This window comes from Schistocerca nitens, chromosome 5 (genome assembly GCF_023898315.1).
Source record: "Schistocerca nitens isolate TAMUIC-IGC-003100 chromosome 5, iqSchNite1.1, whole genome shotgun sequence".
Classification (NCBI taxonomy): Eukaryota; Metazoa; Arthropoda; class Insecta; order Orthoptera; family Acrididae; genus Schistocerca; species Schistocerca nitens.
In genome coordinates, this window is record NC_064618.1 from 436,862,048 (window position 1) to 436,879,458 (window position 17,411).

The 17,411-nt window shown below is 43.1% G+C and overlaps 1 protein-coding gene across 1 annotated transcript in view; it reads left to right on the top strand.

Moving 5' to 3' along the window:
• The window catches only part of LOC126259442 (sodium-dependent nutrient amino acid transporter 1-like), a 288,279-nt gene that overhangs the window by 131,913 nt on the left and 138,955 nt on the right, over positions 1 to 17,411 (top strand). Inside the window, exon 2 of the mRNA XM_049956256.1 lies at positions 14,294 to 14,671. Within this exon, the coding sequence (XP_049812213.1) occupies positions 14,294 to 14,671 (378 nt within the window). The remainder of the gene's footprint in view (positions 1 to 14,293; positions 14,672 to 17,411) is intronic.

Below are 17,411 nucleotides of genomic sequence, written 5' to 3' on the forward strand. Positions count from 1 at the left end.
ATTGTATATTTTCCTAGTTAATTAATTTAGTTACATTACAACCAAGGGAGAGAGCACAAGCTGGGAACAGACGGGGATGGGGATCTCAATGACTCGTGTTGAGAAACCATCCCAGTATGTACTGAGAAAATTAAGAGAAACCGTGGAAATTTTAAATCAAGATGGCGGAGTGTGGGGTTTGAACCACGCTTCTCCTCCTGACTGTGTGTGTGTGTGTGTGTGTGTGTGTGTGTGTGTGTGTGTGTGTGTGTGTGTGTGTGTGTGTGTGTGTTTTCACTTGTCCACATCGCTCGGTTTAGTTACATTAGCCGTAGCTTACGTTGCAAGTCTGTTGCTTACCACACTGTCCATTCCGAAACAAGAACTACGTAAATGTTATCGCGTGAGACGATAAAAGGAAAATAGAAATTGACGAATTGGAGAGGTAGCCTATACTCACGCTGTACGAATGTTAGCAAAAAGTTACATGCCACTCTCATTTGTGCCGAATCGACCTTCTGGAGGGCAATTGCAGTCAGCAGAACCGACCAGACATCACGCAGGGGGTCTTGAAGGTCGATCCACATTGGACATCACGGAACGGAACGTCGAAACATTTTGCAGTGCATATGAAATAGCGGCATTCGCGTATACCGTTTCGACACGGGTGGGGAGGACACTGGCGTCGTCTGTTTTTGTTGTTGTGGTCTTCAGTCCTGAGACTGGTTTGATGCAGCTCTCCATGCTACTCTATCCTGTGCAAGCTTCTTCATCTCCCAGTACCTACTGCAACCTACATCCTTCTGAATCTGATTAGTGTATTCATCTCTTGGTCTCCCTCTACGACTTTTACCCTCCACGCTGCCCTCCAATGCTAAATTTGTGATCCCTTGATGCCTCAAAACGTCCTTCCAACCGATCCCTTCTTCTGGTCAAGTTGTGCCACAAACTTCTCTTCTCCCCAATCCTATTCAATACTTCCTCATTAGTTACGTGATCTACCCATCTAATCTTCAGCATTCTTCTGTAGCACCACATTTCGAAAGCTTCTATTCTCTTCTTGTCCAAACCATTTATCGTCCATGTTTCACTTCCATACACGGCTACACTCCATACAAATACTTTCAGAAACGACTTCCTGACACTTAAATCAGTACTCGATGTTAACAAATTTCCCTTCTTCAGAAACGCTTTTCTTGCCATTGCCAGTCTACATTTTATATCCTCTCTACTTTGACCATCATCAGTTATTTTGCTCCCCAAATAGCAAAACTCCTTTTTTTAAGTGTCTCATTTCCTAATCTAATTCCCTCAGCATCACCCGACTTAATTCGACCACATTCCATTATCCTCGTTTTGCTTTTGTTGATGTTCATCTTATATCCTCCTTTCAAGACACTGTCCATTCCGTTCAACTGCTCTTCCAAGTCCTTTGCTGTCTGACAGAATTACAATGTCATCGGCGAACCTCAAAGTTTTTATTTCTTCTCCATGGATTTTAATACCTACTCCGAATTTTTCTTTTGTTTCCTTTACTGCTTGCTCAATATACAGATTGAATAACATCGGGGACAGCCTACAAGCCTGTCTCACTCCCTTCCCAACCGCTGCTTCCCTTTCATGCCCCTCGACTCTTATAACTGCCATCTGGTTTCTGTACAAATTGTAAATAGCCCTTCGCTCCCTGTTTTTAGCCCTGCCACCTTTAGAATTTGAAAGAGAGTATTCCAGTCAACATTGTCAAAAGCTTTCTCTAAGTCTACAAATGCTAGAAACGTAGGTTTGCCTTTCCTTAATCTAGCTTCTAAGATAAGTCGTAGGGTCAGTATTGCCTCACATGTTCCAACATTTCTGCGGAATCCAAACTGATCTTCGCCGAGGTCAGCTTCTACCAGTTTTTCCATTCGTCTGTAGAGAATTCGCGTTAGTATTTTGCAGCTGTGACTTATTAAACTGATAGTTCGGTAATTTTCACATCTGTCAACACCTGCTTACTTTGGGATTGCAATTATTATATTCTTCTTGAAGTCTGAGGGTATTTCGCCTGTCTCATTCATCTTGCTCACCAGATGGTAGAGTTTTGTCAGGACTGGCTCTCCCAAGGCCGTCAGTAGTTCTAATGAAATGTTGTCTACTCCTGGGGCCTTGTTTCGACTCAGGTCTTTCAGTGCTCTATCAAATTCTTCACGCAGTATCGTATCTTCCATTTCATCTTCGTCTACATCCTCTTCCATTTCCATAATATTGTCCTCAAGTACATCGCCCTTGTATAGACCCTCTATATACTCTTTCCACCTTTCTGCTTGCCCTTCTTTGCTTAGAACTGGGTTTCCATCTGAGCTCTTGATATTCATGCAAGTGGTTCTCTTTTCTCCAAAGGTCTCTTTAATTTTTCTGTAGGCAGTATCAATCTTACCCCTAGTGAGATAAGCGTCTACATCCTTACTTTTGTCCTCTAGCCATGCCTGCTTAGCCATTTTGCACTTCCTGTCGATCTCATTTTTGAGACTTGTATTCCTTTTTGCCTGCTTCATTTTCTGCATTTTTATATTTTCTCCTTTCATCAATTAAATTCAGTATATCTTCTGTTACCCAAGGATTTCTACTAGCCCTAGTCTTTTTACCTACTTGAGCCTCTGCTGCCTTCACTATTTCATCCCTCAAAGCTACCCATTCTTCTTCTACTGCATTTCTTTCCCCCATTCCTGTCAATTGTTCCCTTATGCTCTCTCTGAAACTCTGTACAACCTCTGGTTTAGTCAGTTTATCCAGGTCCCATCTCCTTAAATTCCCACCTTTTTGCAGTTTCTTCAGTTTTAATCTACAGTTCATAACCAATAGATTGTGGTCAGCGTCCACATCTGCCCCTGGAAATGTCTTACAATTTAAAACCTGGTTCCTAAGTCTCTGTCTTACCATTATATAATCTATCTGAAACCTTTTAGTATCTCCAGGGTTCTTCCATGTATACAACCTTCTTTCATGATTCTTGAACCAAGTGTTAGCAATGATTAAGTTAAGCTCGGTGCGAAATTCTACCAGACGGCTTCCTCTTTCATTTCTCTCCCCCAATCCATATTCACCCACTATGTTTCCATCTCTCCCTTTTTCTACTCTCGATTTCCAGTCACCCATGACTATTATTGTCTCCCTTCACTACCTGAACAATTTCTTTTATCTCCTCATAAATTTACCAATTTCTTCATCTGCAGAGCTAGTCGGCATATAAACTTGTACTACCGTAGTAGGCATGGGCTTCGTGTCTATCTTGGCCATAATAATGCGTTCACTATGCTGTTTGTAGTAGCTTACCCGCACTCCTATTTTTTTATTCATTATTAAACCTACTCCTGCATTACCCATATTTGATTTTGTATTTATAACCCTGTATTCACTTGACCAGAAGTCTTGTTCCTCCTGCCACCGAACTTCACTAATTCCCACTATATCTAACTTTAACCTATCCATTTCCCTTTTTAAATTTTCTAACCTACCTGCCCGATTAAGGGATCTGACATTCCACGCTCCTATCCGTAGAACGCCAGTTTTCTTTCTCCTGGTAACGACGTCCTCTTGAGTAGTCCCCGCCCGGAGATCCGAATGGGGGACTATTTTACCTCCGGAATATTTTACCCAAGAGGACGCCATCATTTAAGCATACAGTAAAGCTGCATGCCCTCGGGAAAAATTACGGCTGTAGTTTCCCCTTGCTTTCAGCCGTTCGCAGTACCAACACAGCAAGGCAGTTTTGGTTAGTGTTGCAAGGCCAGATCAGTCAATCATCCAGACTGTTGCCCCCTGCAACTACTGAAAAGGCTGCTGCCCCTCTTCAGGAACCACATGTTTGTCTGGCCTCTCAACAGATACCCCTCCGTTGTGGTTGCACCTACGGTTCGGCCATCTGTATCGCTGAGGCACGCAAGCCTCCCCACCAACGCAAAATCCATCAAAGAATCTGTCTTACTTGTGAAGAGAAATGTACCTATAGCAACAAATGCAGCCAACAGTAAGAGAAAAAAATGATAAAATTTCATATCTAAAAAAAAATTATTCTGTTATGTTTTTGCTCTTCCACTGTTGTGAGTATGAATCCTGAATCCTTCCTGGTCATGCTGACAAAGTTTTATGAATTTATTTGTAAAAGTATAGACAGTAGAAAATGAAATGTCCTGTGGTGCCTAACCTGCTCAAAGTCGGCCCGTTTGAAGTCCTACCCCCCACCCCCCTTAATTTCCTGGTCAATTACAACATCTAAAGTAATCAGCAAAGAACACACGCTTTTTCTGTAAAGCGCCTGTTAACTTAATACGTAGAATTCTTACTGGGAAGCGTTAAGTTGAGAGCAGGCACGTGTTGCCTCACCCGTACCGATATCAAACGAGCGATGTTAGCTGAGATTTGGAAGGGGAACTGCTGGCTCACGGCACCCGAGCGCAAGCGATTGCGCCCGCGTCCGAGTTAGCGCTTTAGCTCGAGTCTGCTACAGGCGTCCAGTGTAGCGCACTCGGCTGGAGCCCCGTCGCGCCAGTACGTGGAAGCCGCTGTCTGCAGAGGCGGTCCGCGGCCGTCCTTGGCCGCGTCTGAGGCGGCGGCGGCGGCGGCTGCTGCTGCTGCGTGCAGTATGCAACCGTCACGTCACGTCACGGGCCGCTTGCAGACGGCTCTCGCCGCACGCATCGCAGCTAGACGCGGCTTCCAAGAGACGGACCGAACCGGAATGCGCATGCGCGACGTTCTTGCCGGTCCTACGGACGTGTCCTGTGGCAGAGTGGCCGCGGCTCGAGCGCGTTCATCGACCACAAGCGGCCGCTAGCCCAAGATATGCTACACACCTAACCATTCCACGGACGTCCCCGACGCGTTACAGCAAGTGAATAGATGACGAAAAATGTTTATTTAGCCTGACCTCCATTACAACTAACCAGGAACAACATATACAAAAAAAAAAAAAATCCAGAATGAGATTTTCACTCTGCAGCAGTGTGTGTGTGTGTGTGTGCGCTGATATGAAACTTCCTGGCAGATTAAAACTGTGTGCCGTATCGAGACTCGAACTCGGGACCTTTGCCTTTCGCGGGCAAGTGCTCTACCATCTGAGCTACCCAAGCACGACTCACGCCCCGCCCTCACAACTTTACTTCTGCCAGTACCTCGTCTCCTACTTTCCAAACTTTACAGAAGCTCTCCTGCGAACCATGCAGAACTAGCACTCCTGAAAGAAAGGATATGGCGGAGACATGGCTTATCCACAGCCTGGTGCTAGTTCTGCATTGTTCGCAGGAGAGCTTCTGTAAAGTTTGGAAAGTAGCAGACGAGGTACTGGCAGAAGTAAAGCTGTGACGAGGGGGTGTGAGTCGTGCTTGGGTAGCTCAGATGGTAGAGCACTTGCCCGCGAAAGGCAAAGGTCCCGAGTTCGAGTCTCGGTCCGGCACACTATTTATTGCTTATTTAGCCTGACCTCCATTACATCTAACCAGGAACAACGCGTACAAACAATATTACATAATAATCACAATAATAATAATAATAATAATAATAATAATAATAATAATAATTTTCACTAATAATAATAATAATAATAATAATAATAATAATAATAATAATAATAATTTTCACTATTAATAAAAACAGTTCGCAATTATAATAATAATTTTTAATTTGAAATCAGTAATCCGACACAGAATACTAAATGGCAAAAATATAGTTGTTTCTTCCATTGACTTCAAAAAAGCCTTTGACTCGGTGGATAGAGAGACCCTAGATAGGATCATCAAAGAATTTGGCGTCAAAAACAAACTGGCAAACATTATCACAGAAACCTTAACAAATGGTCCAAATGGCTCTGAGCACTATGGGACTTAACTAAGGTCATCAGTCCCCTAGAACTTAGAACAACTTAAACCTAACTAACCTAAGAACATTACACACATCTATGCTCGAGGTAGGATTCGAACCTGCGACCGGAGCGGTCGCGCGGTTCCAGACTGTAGTGCCTAGAACCGCTCGGCCACTCCGGCCGGCTTCTGTTTTTTCCTAGCAGCCATTGTCACTTTCATTCAAATCCTCTCATCTTTCATTACCCCTTCCATTTCTTTTAATACCAAAAAGGCTTCTAAAGTGTTAAATTAACCAATATCGTTCTTGACGCCTCCATTATTTTATCGTCGTCGTCGTCGTCGTCGTCATTATTAAAACAAATTTATTTTTGTTAATAATGCAAATCATTTTTATTGATCACGACACAAAAGAATTAATGACATTTACGTGGTAGTGGACATTGATTTACATTAATAGGGAAAGTGGAAAATTTGTGCCGGTCTGCGATTCGAAGCCGGGTCCCCTGCTCACTATGCAGATGCTCTGACCACTAAGCCATCAGGGCACAGTGGTTATCGCAACTGCCCGGACTACCCTAGCACGCCTTCCGTCAGACCGAAATTCGTAACTTGTCCACTACTACTGACGTAATGCCCCACACGCTATCCTCATTAGTCGCGGCGTTTCGCCTTATTCCGTAAGAGTTCGAGCTGTCTTTTTAACTATGAAACGATTTTAATTCCACAAATATTTTGAGGAAGATTGTTTCAAAGTCGGGCTCCTGATACAAAAAATAAATAAATAATTAAAAATAGGAATGTGGCAGTGTTGTTCAGTGGTATGGAGAAGATTTTACTTTGTTGAGAACGAGGATTTTTGCTGTTTTGCTCAAATAATAGTGCAGTGGTGGAAGATAAATAGGAAGGACTGCAATGATTGAAAAGACGATACAGCAAGCTCAGGGAATGATAATCTCCCCGCTTATCGGCACGTAGTCATAATGATTGTTCATAGGCAGGAGTGATATGGTCAAAATACAAATGTATCGCACACAAGCATTCGTTGCTAGTTCCCGCCGACGTGAGCGCTCTTACGAAAGTCCTTGAAGAACAGGGTCACCATAATCAAGGATGGGGAATATTAGTGACTCTTAGAGTTTCTTTTTAAGCTGTTGAGGAAACACTTTATTATATTCCTGTAATGAATGAAGTAATGCTGACACTTTCTTAGAGACTGCAGTTGTTTGTCCAGTCCAGATGATGGTCCAGAATTATCCCCACATTCTTTGCAGAAGAAGAAAAGATGATTTCTGTACTCTAGGATTAAGTGTGCAACAAGCTCAAAAAAATGGTTCAAATGGCTCTGAGCACTATGGGATTTAACATCTATGGTCATCAGTCCCCTAGAACTTAGAACTACTTAAACCTAACTAACCTAAGGACATCACACAACACCCAGTCATCACAAGGCAGAGAAAATCCCTGATCCCGCCGGGAATCAAACCCGGGAACCCGCGCGTGGGAAGCGAGAACGCTACCGCACGTGCAACAAGTTCTCTGAACAGTTGAGTAATAAGTCTTTTGTTGCGTTTTAGACGTAAGTTTCAAAACTATGTTCTGTGTCCATTCTGATAAAGTAAGTAAATCAGCCTTTATGTTGTGGATGGCTGCGTGCAGATTTGTAGGGCTTGTACTTAGGTATAAATGAAGGTCATCGGCGTGTAAATGATATTTGCAATGGAAGTTAATAATCGATGTTTCATTAACTTATAATGAGAAAAGTTATGGGTCCAACCCGAGTTATTTGTAGAACAATGGAAAAAAGTCAGAAGTCGACCTCAGTGAAGATCAATTTGGTTTCCGGGGATATGAAGGAACACGTGAGGCCTATCCTAGAAGACTGGTTGAAGAAAGGCAAAATTACATTTGTAGCGTTTGTAGATTTAGAGAAAGCTTTTGACAGTGTTGACCGGAAGGGAGGCTTCTAAATTGTAAATGTAGCAGCGATAAAACACAGAAAGCGAAGGATTATTCAGAATTTATAGAGAAACCAGACTGAAAGGAGTCTAGCATGAAAGGGAAGCAGTATGAGAAGAAAGTCAGAACGGGGTTGCTGCCTTCCCCACAGTACACTGAGCATGCTCTAAAGGTAACCAAGAAGAATTTTTTTAAGGGAATAAAGTTCACGGAAAATTAATAAAAAAAAGCCGAGGTTTGCCGATGAGATAATATTGTCGGAGGCGGCAAAGGACTTGGAAAACCTGGTAAAAGGTATGGATAGTGTCTTGGAAAGATAATTTACTTTTGTTGGTGTTCACGTTATAACAAGAGCTGTAGAATGTAGTCGAATTAAATAAAGAGATGCAGAGGGAATTAAATGAGGAAATTATACACTATAGGCCTAAGTAGTAGATGAGTTTTGCTATTTGCGCGGAAATATAACCCACGATATCCGAAACAGGTAGGATACAAAAGTACAGACTGGTAATAACACGAAAAGCATTTCAGAAAAAAGGGGCATTTAACATCCAATAGAAGTTTGTTACGAAGTCTCTTCTGGAAGTACTTGTTCGGAGTATAGCCATGTACGGAGTTGAAACGTGGACGATACTGTATACAAGAAGAGGATAAAAACTTTCAAAATGAGACGCTGGAGAAGAATTCTTATCGGTAGACGAGTAAATGAATGCTGATGGTAGTAGAGTAGATCGAATAAATGGAAATCGGCTAGACCGTTCGCCTGGTGTTTAGAGTTGGCGTCCTTCTGCGACTTGCGTGTCGATGGGGATGAAATGATGATGATAGGGTAACACAACACCAATCCCTTAGCGGAGAAAACCTCCGACCTAGCCGGGAATCGAACCCGGGCCATTACGTATGACATTCCGTCGCGCTGACCACTCAGCTACCAGGGGAGGAAATCGAATAAATAATGAAGAGAGACTGAATCGAACTGCTGAAAAGAGTTTTGTGAAGACCACGGAAACGACAGATGTTCCTTTGCGACACGATAAGTAAAATAAACGTCCTTCACCAGACCAGTGTGTAGGAACTCGTATTTTTTCTATAAGTGAGCGTTCACGTGCTAAATGCTATAACTGTTGCAAGAGTGTCACCGACACAACTGGTTAATCGCCCATCCAACGGCTCGTGTTCGGTCCAACTCTCCCTTTGTTTCAGATTTAAAATTTATTTATTTATTTCATCTTTGGAGCCGCCTATGGGCTTGGATTATTACACAGTTGCTTCAGTTCTTTAGCACATTCCACTTTCGCCATTATTGCTTTACTCTCTAACTTGTTTTTCTTCCGAGAATATTCTTCCTGTTCTCATTGATTTCGTGTCGAATAGATCCACCACTCTCGCTATTTCTGATTTGAACCTATTAGCTTTATTGATTACTTCCTTAGATGACGATATACTTCTTTGACTTACTGATCTTGGGTCTTCTGTTTGTCTGCTTAGGCAATATCTCACCTGCGACTGTTCCTGATTTTATTTTATCCTTTACTGTGGTTGAAATCTTACCAAAATTTTCAAATGATTTCTTGTTTGATATCTAGTTAAATGTAAACTCATCTGCTGGTATTTTTTCGGCCCCCCATATCTTCCTTAAAATTTCCTTTCTTTTTATCTTTCTTTTTTTACGTAAATTCATATAAAAAACGACGTGTTAGGATCCTCACATCAATATAATTTGATTTCGAAGAAAGGTTGTTTGTAATGATGCATTTCTACGTAGTTGAACGATCTGGGAACTTATTATCCATATAGAAAGACTTCGAAACCATATGGAAGAAAGAATGTTGTTAGTTCTAGAGATTGGCACCTAGTAAATGCAGTTTCTTTTGAACAATAAACCCAAAGTTACTGTATCCAAGAGATACAGTGGGATTTGGGAGAATCGGAAACACGAGGAAGACGTTTAAAGCAAGGTAACTTGAAAATGTAAAATTTCCAAGGCAGAATTGCAGCCTGGATGAAAATAACATGGAGAGAATGGCGAAGAATGTTGCAATGTGTTGCGATGAAAGAATAGTGGGAAGGTTGATTTAGTTGCTTCCATTACGCCGCATAATGGAAAGCCGGCCGGCGTGGCCGAGCGGTTCTAGGCCTTACAGTCTGGAGCCGCGCGACCACTACGGTCGCAGGTTCGAATCCTGCCTCGGGCACGGATGTGTGTGGTGTCCTTAGGTTAGTTAGGTTTAAGTAGTTCCAAGTTCTAGGGGACTGAGGACTTCAGCAGTTAAGTCCCATAGTGCTCAAGGCCATTTGAACCATAATGGAAACTTCAGCTGTAAATTATTTTGTTTTGGTGCACAAAGGCTATTTTCATACTAGTTTTCTGCTCAGTTGTGCTGGTTGTCTAATTTACTTGAAATAGATTCCGTTGTCATTTTATGGCTTCGTCTTCAGGCACATCTATCGAAATTAAATACACCCTCAAGTATATCTCGTTCCTGTACGACAGAATCCTGTAACTTAATAAATGTTTTATATGAACTTGACAGTTTTATATTTATTAAATTGGGGGATGCTGTGGTATAGCAACAAAATATACTTGTGTGTGTATTTCATTTCGATACTGTGCTTGATGATGAAACAATAAAAGTCCTCGAAGTCGATTGCAAATAAACAACAAACAAAGCTGAATTGGAAATTACGACGAAAATGCTTTTGCTCTCCAAAACAAAAGGAAAGGTTGAAGCCAATACCAATCTTAACGTCGTTGGCGTCTGCACTTCCTTTTTAACAAAAATCTGCACGTTCATGTTCTCATTTGATTGCGTAAGCACAGAGCTTTTGTCACATGTTCAGCCACATGTTAGAGTTTCTATCAAGCGGCTGTCGCGCGAGAACTGCACATTTCGAACGAGTGAATAGCACGGCTGAAGCGCAGGTGTCGCCTCGCGGCGAGTTTGCCACGCAAGGACGCGACAAGTAGTCGGAATGTGGCGTACAGCTGGCTGCCGGAGTGATAACCGCAGGCCGCGCTCGAGGGCGGGCACGTCCGTACCTCCGGAAAACGTAAGCGCCTCTGTCTGTGGCTCTGTCCGTCAAGGGTGACTCTCGAAGATTTGGTCAACTGTATCCCGAATGCTTAAACGTATGGATAAATAAGAGTTCATTTCATCACGATTCCTAATTATACTTCACCACTAATGTACCGCTATGATTGTCGTTATCATCATAGTTCCTTTCCGAAGAAAGAGGATTCATTGTCGCGATGCATGTGTAAAATGTTAGCCTGTTGTTTCCGCTGCTCCTTGCGCTTTCGTAGAGAGTTCAACAGGCTAGTAACACTTAGAACCTTAAGTTCTGAAAATATTTGAAAAGGGCGTCGATCTGGAGAGCAGTTGTTACATCCAAGTACGTGCTACAACCATGTGAGAGATGACGCACTGCGTGTGTGCGTCGTTTGTTAGTCTGGTATAATGGACAGTGAAGCTGGCTAGCACGTTGGTGCAGCAATAGTTAACCCCATGCCCGAAACCTTAAACTACTGTATAGAGATGGCCTTCTGCTGCACACAACACAACGATACTGGGATACAGGCTGGGAAAAAGAGATTCCTTGCAATGCGCGGAGAGCCTAGAAGGGAGAGGAAACATGCAGAATAATTAATTGTTATTGAATTTGAAGGAAAGTGGAATTTACATAGAGCTGTACATTTTTTGCCGAGCAACGCGTTAGAAAGGATTTATATTTCGTGTGCAAGCTTTGCGATAAACTCGAATATGATTTTGGCTCTTCTTCCCGTTCTCACACTGCATTGTAACGTGTGATTTCTGTGGTCCAATTCGGAATTCCTGTGACCCCATTTTAAAGTTGACAGTCTTCGCATTTTTAACAAGCAGCATACATCAAAAATAGAGAAGTGGGCCAAGCTTCCAAAGTTATTCCGTATGGGGAATTCCGTTGCTAATGGGTATCCGTGTCGACTTTCTGTAAGCTCTAGATTTCACAGCGTGGCTTAACCCCACTGCGACAGAGTGCCGATCCCTTAAGGAAAGCCACTTGTCAAGGCAGCGCTAAATAGACCGTGCCACCTCTAGTGCTCCAGACACGTTTTCATACTTTCAGTGAACGATTTTCCCGTTTAAAGAAAACCGGAACCGCTATAAACAGCATTAAGCATTTTTTCGTAATTTACCCGTGATCTGTAACCCTCACACACTACTTGTGCCTGTAGGCTGCTGTGTACTGAAAATAACGTCGGCCATAATAATTCTAATGTAACTCTGTAGTAAGTCGAGTCACATATACAGATTTACCGAGTCATTTGTTAAGTTCTTGAATTAATACTTGTCTTGAGGTTAAAGCTCACTCTTGCGTCCGTGTTTGCTTGCAAATAAATTTGCCTATGAATAGCTTTCGCCTTGAGCAAACACATTTTGTTTCTTTTTACCCAGACGTGTTTCGCTGAAGTTATAGCGCCATCAGTGAGTGTATTTTCTTTCTACTAAATAACAGGAAAATTGCTGTTAAGTACCTGTGTACATAGCAGTATAGAAATTTCAGTTTTTAAGAAAAGGAAGTCTTCACAAGTTTAAAAGCAGTTCTTTATATTACCTTGTTACCATTTGCTGTTGGTTTTGTGGTGTGCTGTAGTTTGCGTCAGAGCTGTTTTTGGTCAAATGTTGGAGCGGACGAAAACAGACTCCCAGTAGATTACACACTGGTATTTTGTCCGCATTTTGCCGGTCGGGGTGGCCGAGCGGTTCTAGGCGCTACGGTCTGGAACCGCGCGACCACTGCGATCGCAGGTTCGAATCCTACCTCGTGCATGGATGTGTGTGATGTCCTTAGGATAGTTAGGTTTAAGTAGTTCTAAGTTCTAGGGGACTGATGACCTTAGCTGTTAAGTCCCATAGTGCTCAGAGCCATTTGAACCATTTGTCCTATAATATTATAAAATAATGGAATAGATGATGATAATAAAATGCTGAAATGCGTGGCTTTTTAAAATGTATTGAATTTAATTTCTCAGCATGAATGACAAGCACAATAAGCTGAGCTATGCTTGGAAATAAGTTCGTATTAGTTCATATTATTTTGCAGGGCTAAGTAGTTTCTTTCTCCGCTGTAGATTTGTGCTTACCCTTCTTTATAACGCTACGTTTGGTCGCCGTGTTCACCTTTGAAGTCTTGACCGTGTTCCCATTTAGCTTATCGGATCTTCGTAATTTTCCAAAGTACACAGGTGGGCTTCAGTTCTTGTAATTATTGTACTATTTGAAATAACAACTCTCACGACCTTTCTGTTAATAAAACTATACTGTATTTTTCTAAACGGTGCGCATAAGAAATACATACTCCTCACTTATTCATAGCGACCCCAAAATGGCGGTCTACAATTACTCGCTAAAAATGGCGTGCTTCTCACTCGTTCACTAGCTGAGCGCGAATCCTTCCTTCCTCCTACTGGTACAAGAAAAACTCCTCTTTTTTTAACAACTGAATATCAAAAATACCTGACGGTAGGGATAGACTTTATGATGGTCTACCGCTTCAACTTTTCTCTTTGCCTTTAAAGAAAACGAAAACATAAAAGAAATGCAAAAGGTTTATCACAGTCTGCATTTTCTGAGCCAAACTAAAAGTGAGAAATGGACAAGTAGGATATCAAATTGACCACGGTGAGGTCTGGTTATATATACGACTGAGGTATCCAAGCACGACTCAAGACCCGCCCTCATAGCCTTACTTCCGCCAGTACCTCATCTCCTACCTTCCAAATTTCACTTAAGTTCACCTGCATACCTTGCGGGCTGGCGCTCCTGGGAGAAAGGATATGAGTACGCCAGGCAGGAGGCGACTGTTCGTTTCTTTATTTGCCAATGTACGCCATCCTGAAAATAAGCGAAAGGGCCAGCAACAAATAGAGAAGTAATTCCGGGTGTGAAGTAAAGCTGTGAGGGCGGGTCGTGAGTCGTGCTTGGATAGCTCAGTCCGTAGAGCACTGCTTGCGGAAGACAAAGGCCCCGAGTTCGAGTCTCGGTATGGCATACAGTTTTAATCAGCCATGAAATGTCAAGGCAGCCCACACTCCACTGTAGAGTGAAAATTTACTCCGATCTTACACGTCTGCACCCAGAAAAATGCGATCATTTGCTGTTCTCCTCAGTATGAGTTTAAGTTTTCACACGTGTGTTGACGCTACGTGGTATAGTGCCACGTTTATACATTTTATGACCTATGAAGCACTTCTAGTTGTAACTTAGACTGACGTACAGTTCATGGTTCAGTAGCTCTCTCCGGACAGTATTGGAATTTTATTATGCCTTCATTGTTACGTATTGTAACACCTACTGTACATTTTTAATCGGGATGATTCGTTGAGCCGTCCGAAACTAGGCATCAGTTAATAGATAAACTGCCTATGCAACTTAAGACGGTATCTTTAACAGTTATTGTAAAAAAACGGTTGAGCTTTGCCCACGATTGGCGGCAGCAGCGTCTGAAACACGACAACAGCACGGCTTCGCTGTTTGCAGGTGTCCCGCGAGTTCTCCTTCTCGTCCACGAGCCAGGGCGAGGCGTCGCCAGTGCAGTCTCCCACGGCCGCCTCGCCGCCCGCCTCCGCCGGCCTGCGGCTGGCCACACCGGGCCGCGGACAGGCGCACGCAACTTCCGGCACCGCGTCGCTGCCTCGTTCCCCTGCCCCTGCCGCGGCCCCACTCGCGCGCACCTCGACTCCGCTGGCGGCGGCTGCGTCGCGGGCACCTGCTGCACCTGTTGCGTCGCGGGGAGCCGCCACACCGTCTCCTATCTCGCGCGACGGCAGTGCCATCCAGAGACATCTGTTGGCGGACGGGGACAACAGCTTGCAAAAAGCCGCGCTGCAGGAGCGCCACCATCAGCAATTGCAACAGGTAACGGCCGTCTATCTTAGGCAGTGCATGAATCACCAACTCTCGTAGGAACTCAAATTGCGCGCGCTCTCTCTCTCTCTCGCTCTGGGCCGACTGCACCAACGTCGATTGGAAAGCAAGATGACAAAGATTTCGTAATCATGGTTAAAGCTTGTTGTTTCTGTGCTACACCGAAGTTAAACGCCGGTTAACAAAAACGCGAGCTAACCGGGAGTTTCACCGCGGTTACCTTCGTGTGTTACAGAGGAAAGCGCTCAACATCTGTCTGACTGTGACAAGTAGATTACAATATCGTAACCTCCGTGGTCTGTTATGCGTGCTTTTCTGCTTGTATACGTAAAGTGTGTATTGAGTGCCAAGGAGACAAAAAAAGGACGCCGAATTTTTCAAAATTTGAGCTTGAGATCCTTATGGAGTTGGTTGGTTCGAAGCATAACATTTGTGTGTGAGTGTGTAAAAAAAAAAACAAAAAAAAACACGGTTCTACGGTCAGGGAAATATTTCGATGCCTGGGCAAATATAACGACAGAGTTTAATTCCACTCCAGATAGCGTTAAATACTTTTTATTCATAAATTAATAAATTTCTGTTAGTAATGTAAAGGAAAACACCTTTTTTTCACGGTGTTTAGGTTACTATTGCAATAACAAGTCAAGATACACAGAACACAAAGATAGGTTAAAGTGTACTTACAGTGTCCGCAGCAGTTTCGTGTGTGCTCACGTTGACAACTAACAACATTAATTATTTATTTTCTGGGCAACACAAAAGACTATTGGCCAGTCGGCCTGCCTTGGGCATGGGTGCGTGTGATGTCCTTAGGTTAGGTTTAGGTAGTTCTAAGTTCTAGGGGACTGATGGCTGGCTCTGAGGTCATCAGTCCCCTAGAACTTAGAACTACTTAAACCTAACTAACCTAAGGACATCACACACATCCATGCCCGAGGCAGGATTCGAACCTGCGACCGTAGCGGTCGCGCGGTTCCAGACTGTAGCGTCTAGAACCGCGGGGGACTGATGACCTCAGATGTTAAGTCCCATACTGCTCAGAGCCACTTGAACCAAAATACTATTCCCTTCACTTTGGTTGGGTTTTACAAAGAATATCGAAAACAATTCCCAGCATTCAATGGTCACTGTCAACATGAGCACACCATGCAAATTCCGCCGAGACTGTCAGTATACTTGACGCAAAAATGACACCAGCGACCAGAAGAAGATTCAGGAAGCACTTAGCGGATGAGAGAGTGCAAGTGTATATGACAGAGGGGAGGGGGAGGGCAGTAAAAAAAAATATAAACAAATTCACATGAGGAAAACTGCTGGAAGTAGTTGGGTCATCACTGAAGCCCTTTGAAAACCCATTCGATTTGTACTCACAGTGCAATGTCATCATAGATTTGAATGTAGATGTGGTTGAAGAAGCAGTAGTTGAGGATGCCAGCAGTACCCCCATTCATGGTGTTGTAATTAATGCTCAAGGACTGGAAAATGTAAGTACACTCTAGGTTATTGTCGATACTCTTGCTGAACCCCCCCCCCCCCCCTAAGTTTCCAAAAATACAGCAACACTATCTAGATGGAATCGGCGAAGAATGCCTTCAAAACCCAAGGGAACTTCAACTTCACTGAACGGTGTCATGCGAAAGAGAGTTGAAGTACTCGAGCAACAGGTGGAAATGACGAGAGCGGAGTACCTTGAAGAAATGAGGATAAAAAAATTAAAGTATTGGCACTCAGTGGGGGTAAGTGAAATACCGGAAGACGAAAAATGCCAATATTTAATTTTTTATATTTTGTCACTTCCATATCACTTTCTTTTTTAAGTTGATAATTTACTTGTACTGTAAATCCTATGTCACTATAAATTAATTTATTGGTTTTGAAAATTTTACGTTTGCATTCAGCGACAGCTTCAACATTTTGTTACTTGTACACAATACAAATATTTTATAAAATTAATTATGTACGTTACATGTATTACGTAATAGTTGGCTCAGTGAAAATGTCCGTTAATTATAGTGCAAGTTGTCATCGCCAATCCATTTGTTGACCGGGAGGCATTGGCTCGTTATCTTCGATGTCCGGTCCTCTTTCAGTATGTAACAGCCTCAGGAGCTGCACGAAATTTCCACATCTTCCTTGCTAGTGCTCCGTGCAATATTGTGCAAGACTGCCATACACATTATAATTGGCATTGTTTTTTTTTTTTTTTTTTTTGTTTGGATTACATCTCATCTCCACAGATAAAATGGGGAATATCCTCTTCGCCGGCCGAAGTGGCCGTGCGGTTAAAGGCGCTGCAGTCTGGAACCGCAAGACCGCTACGGTCGCAGGTTCGAATCCTGCCTCGGGCATGGATGTTTGTGATGTCCTTAGGTTAGTTAGGTTTAACTAGTTCTAAGTTCTAGGGGACTAATGACCTCAGCAGTTGAGTCCCATAGTGCTCAGAGCCATTTTTGAATATCCTCTTCCACAAACCATACTGTTTCTCCACAGTGTTCCTTGTTGCAACGCGAGACCTGTTGTATCTAACTAACTTACTATCTATCCGTGTTCTGCTTCCCTTTGCGGATTTGAAAGTGGCGTCAGTAGGTATGGTCTGCATGCATAGCCACTGTCTCCTGGTAAGTGATCTATTGGTATTTCCCCACATTCAGTCTGGGCTCTGCGAGCGCTGTTACGAAATGTGTTACTGTCTTGCACACAACCAGGCCTCTGAGCCACAATATCCCGTATT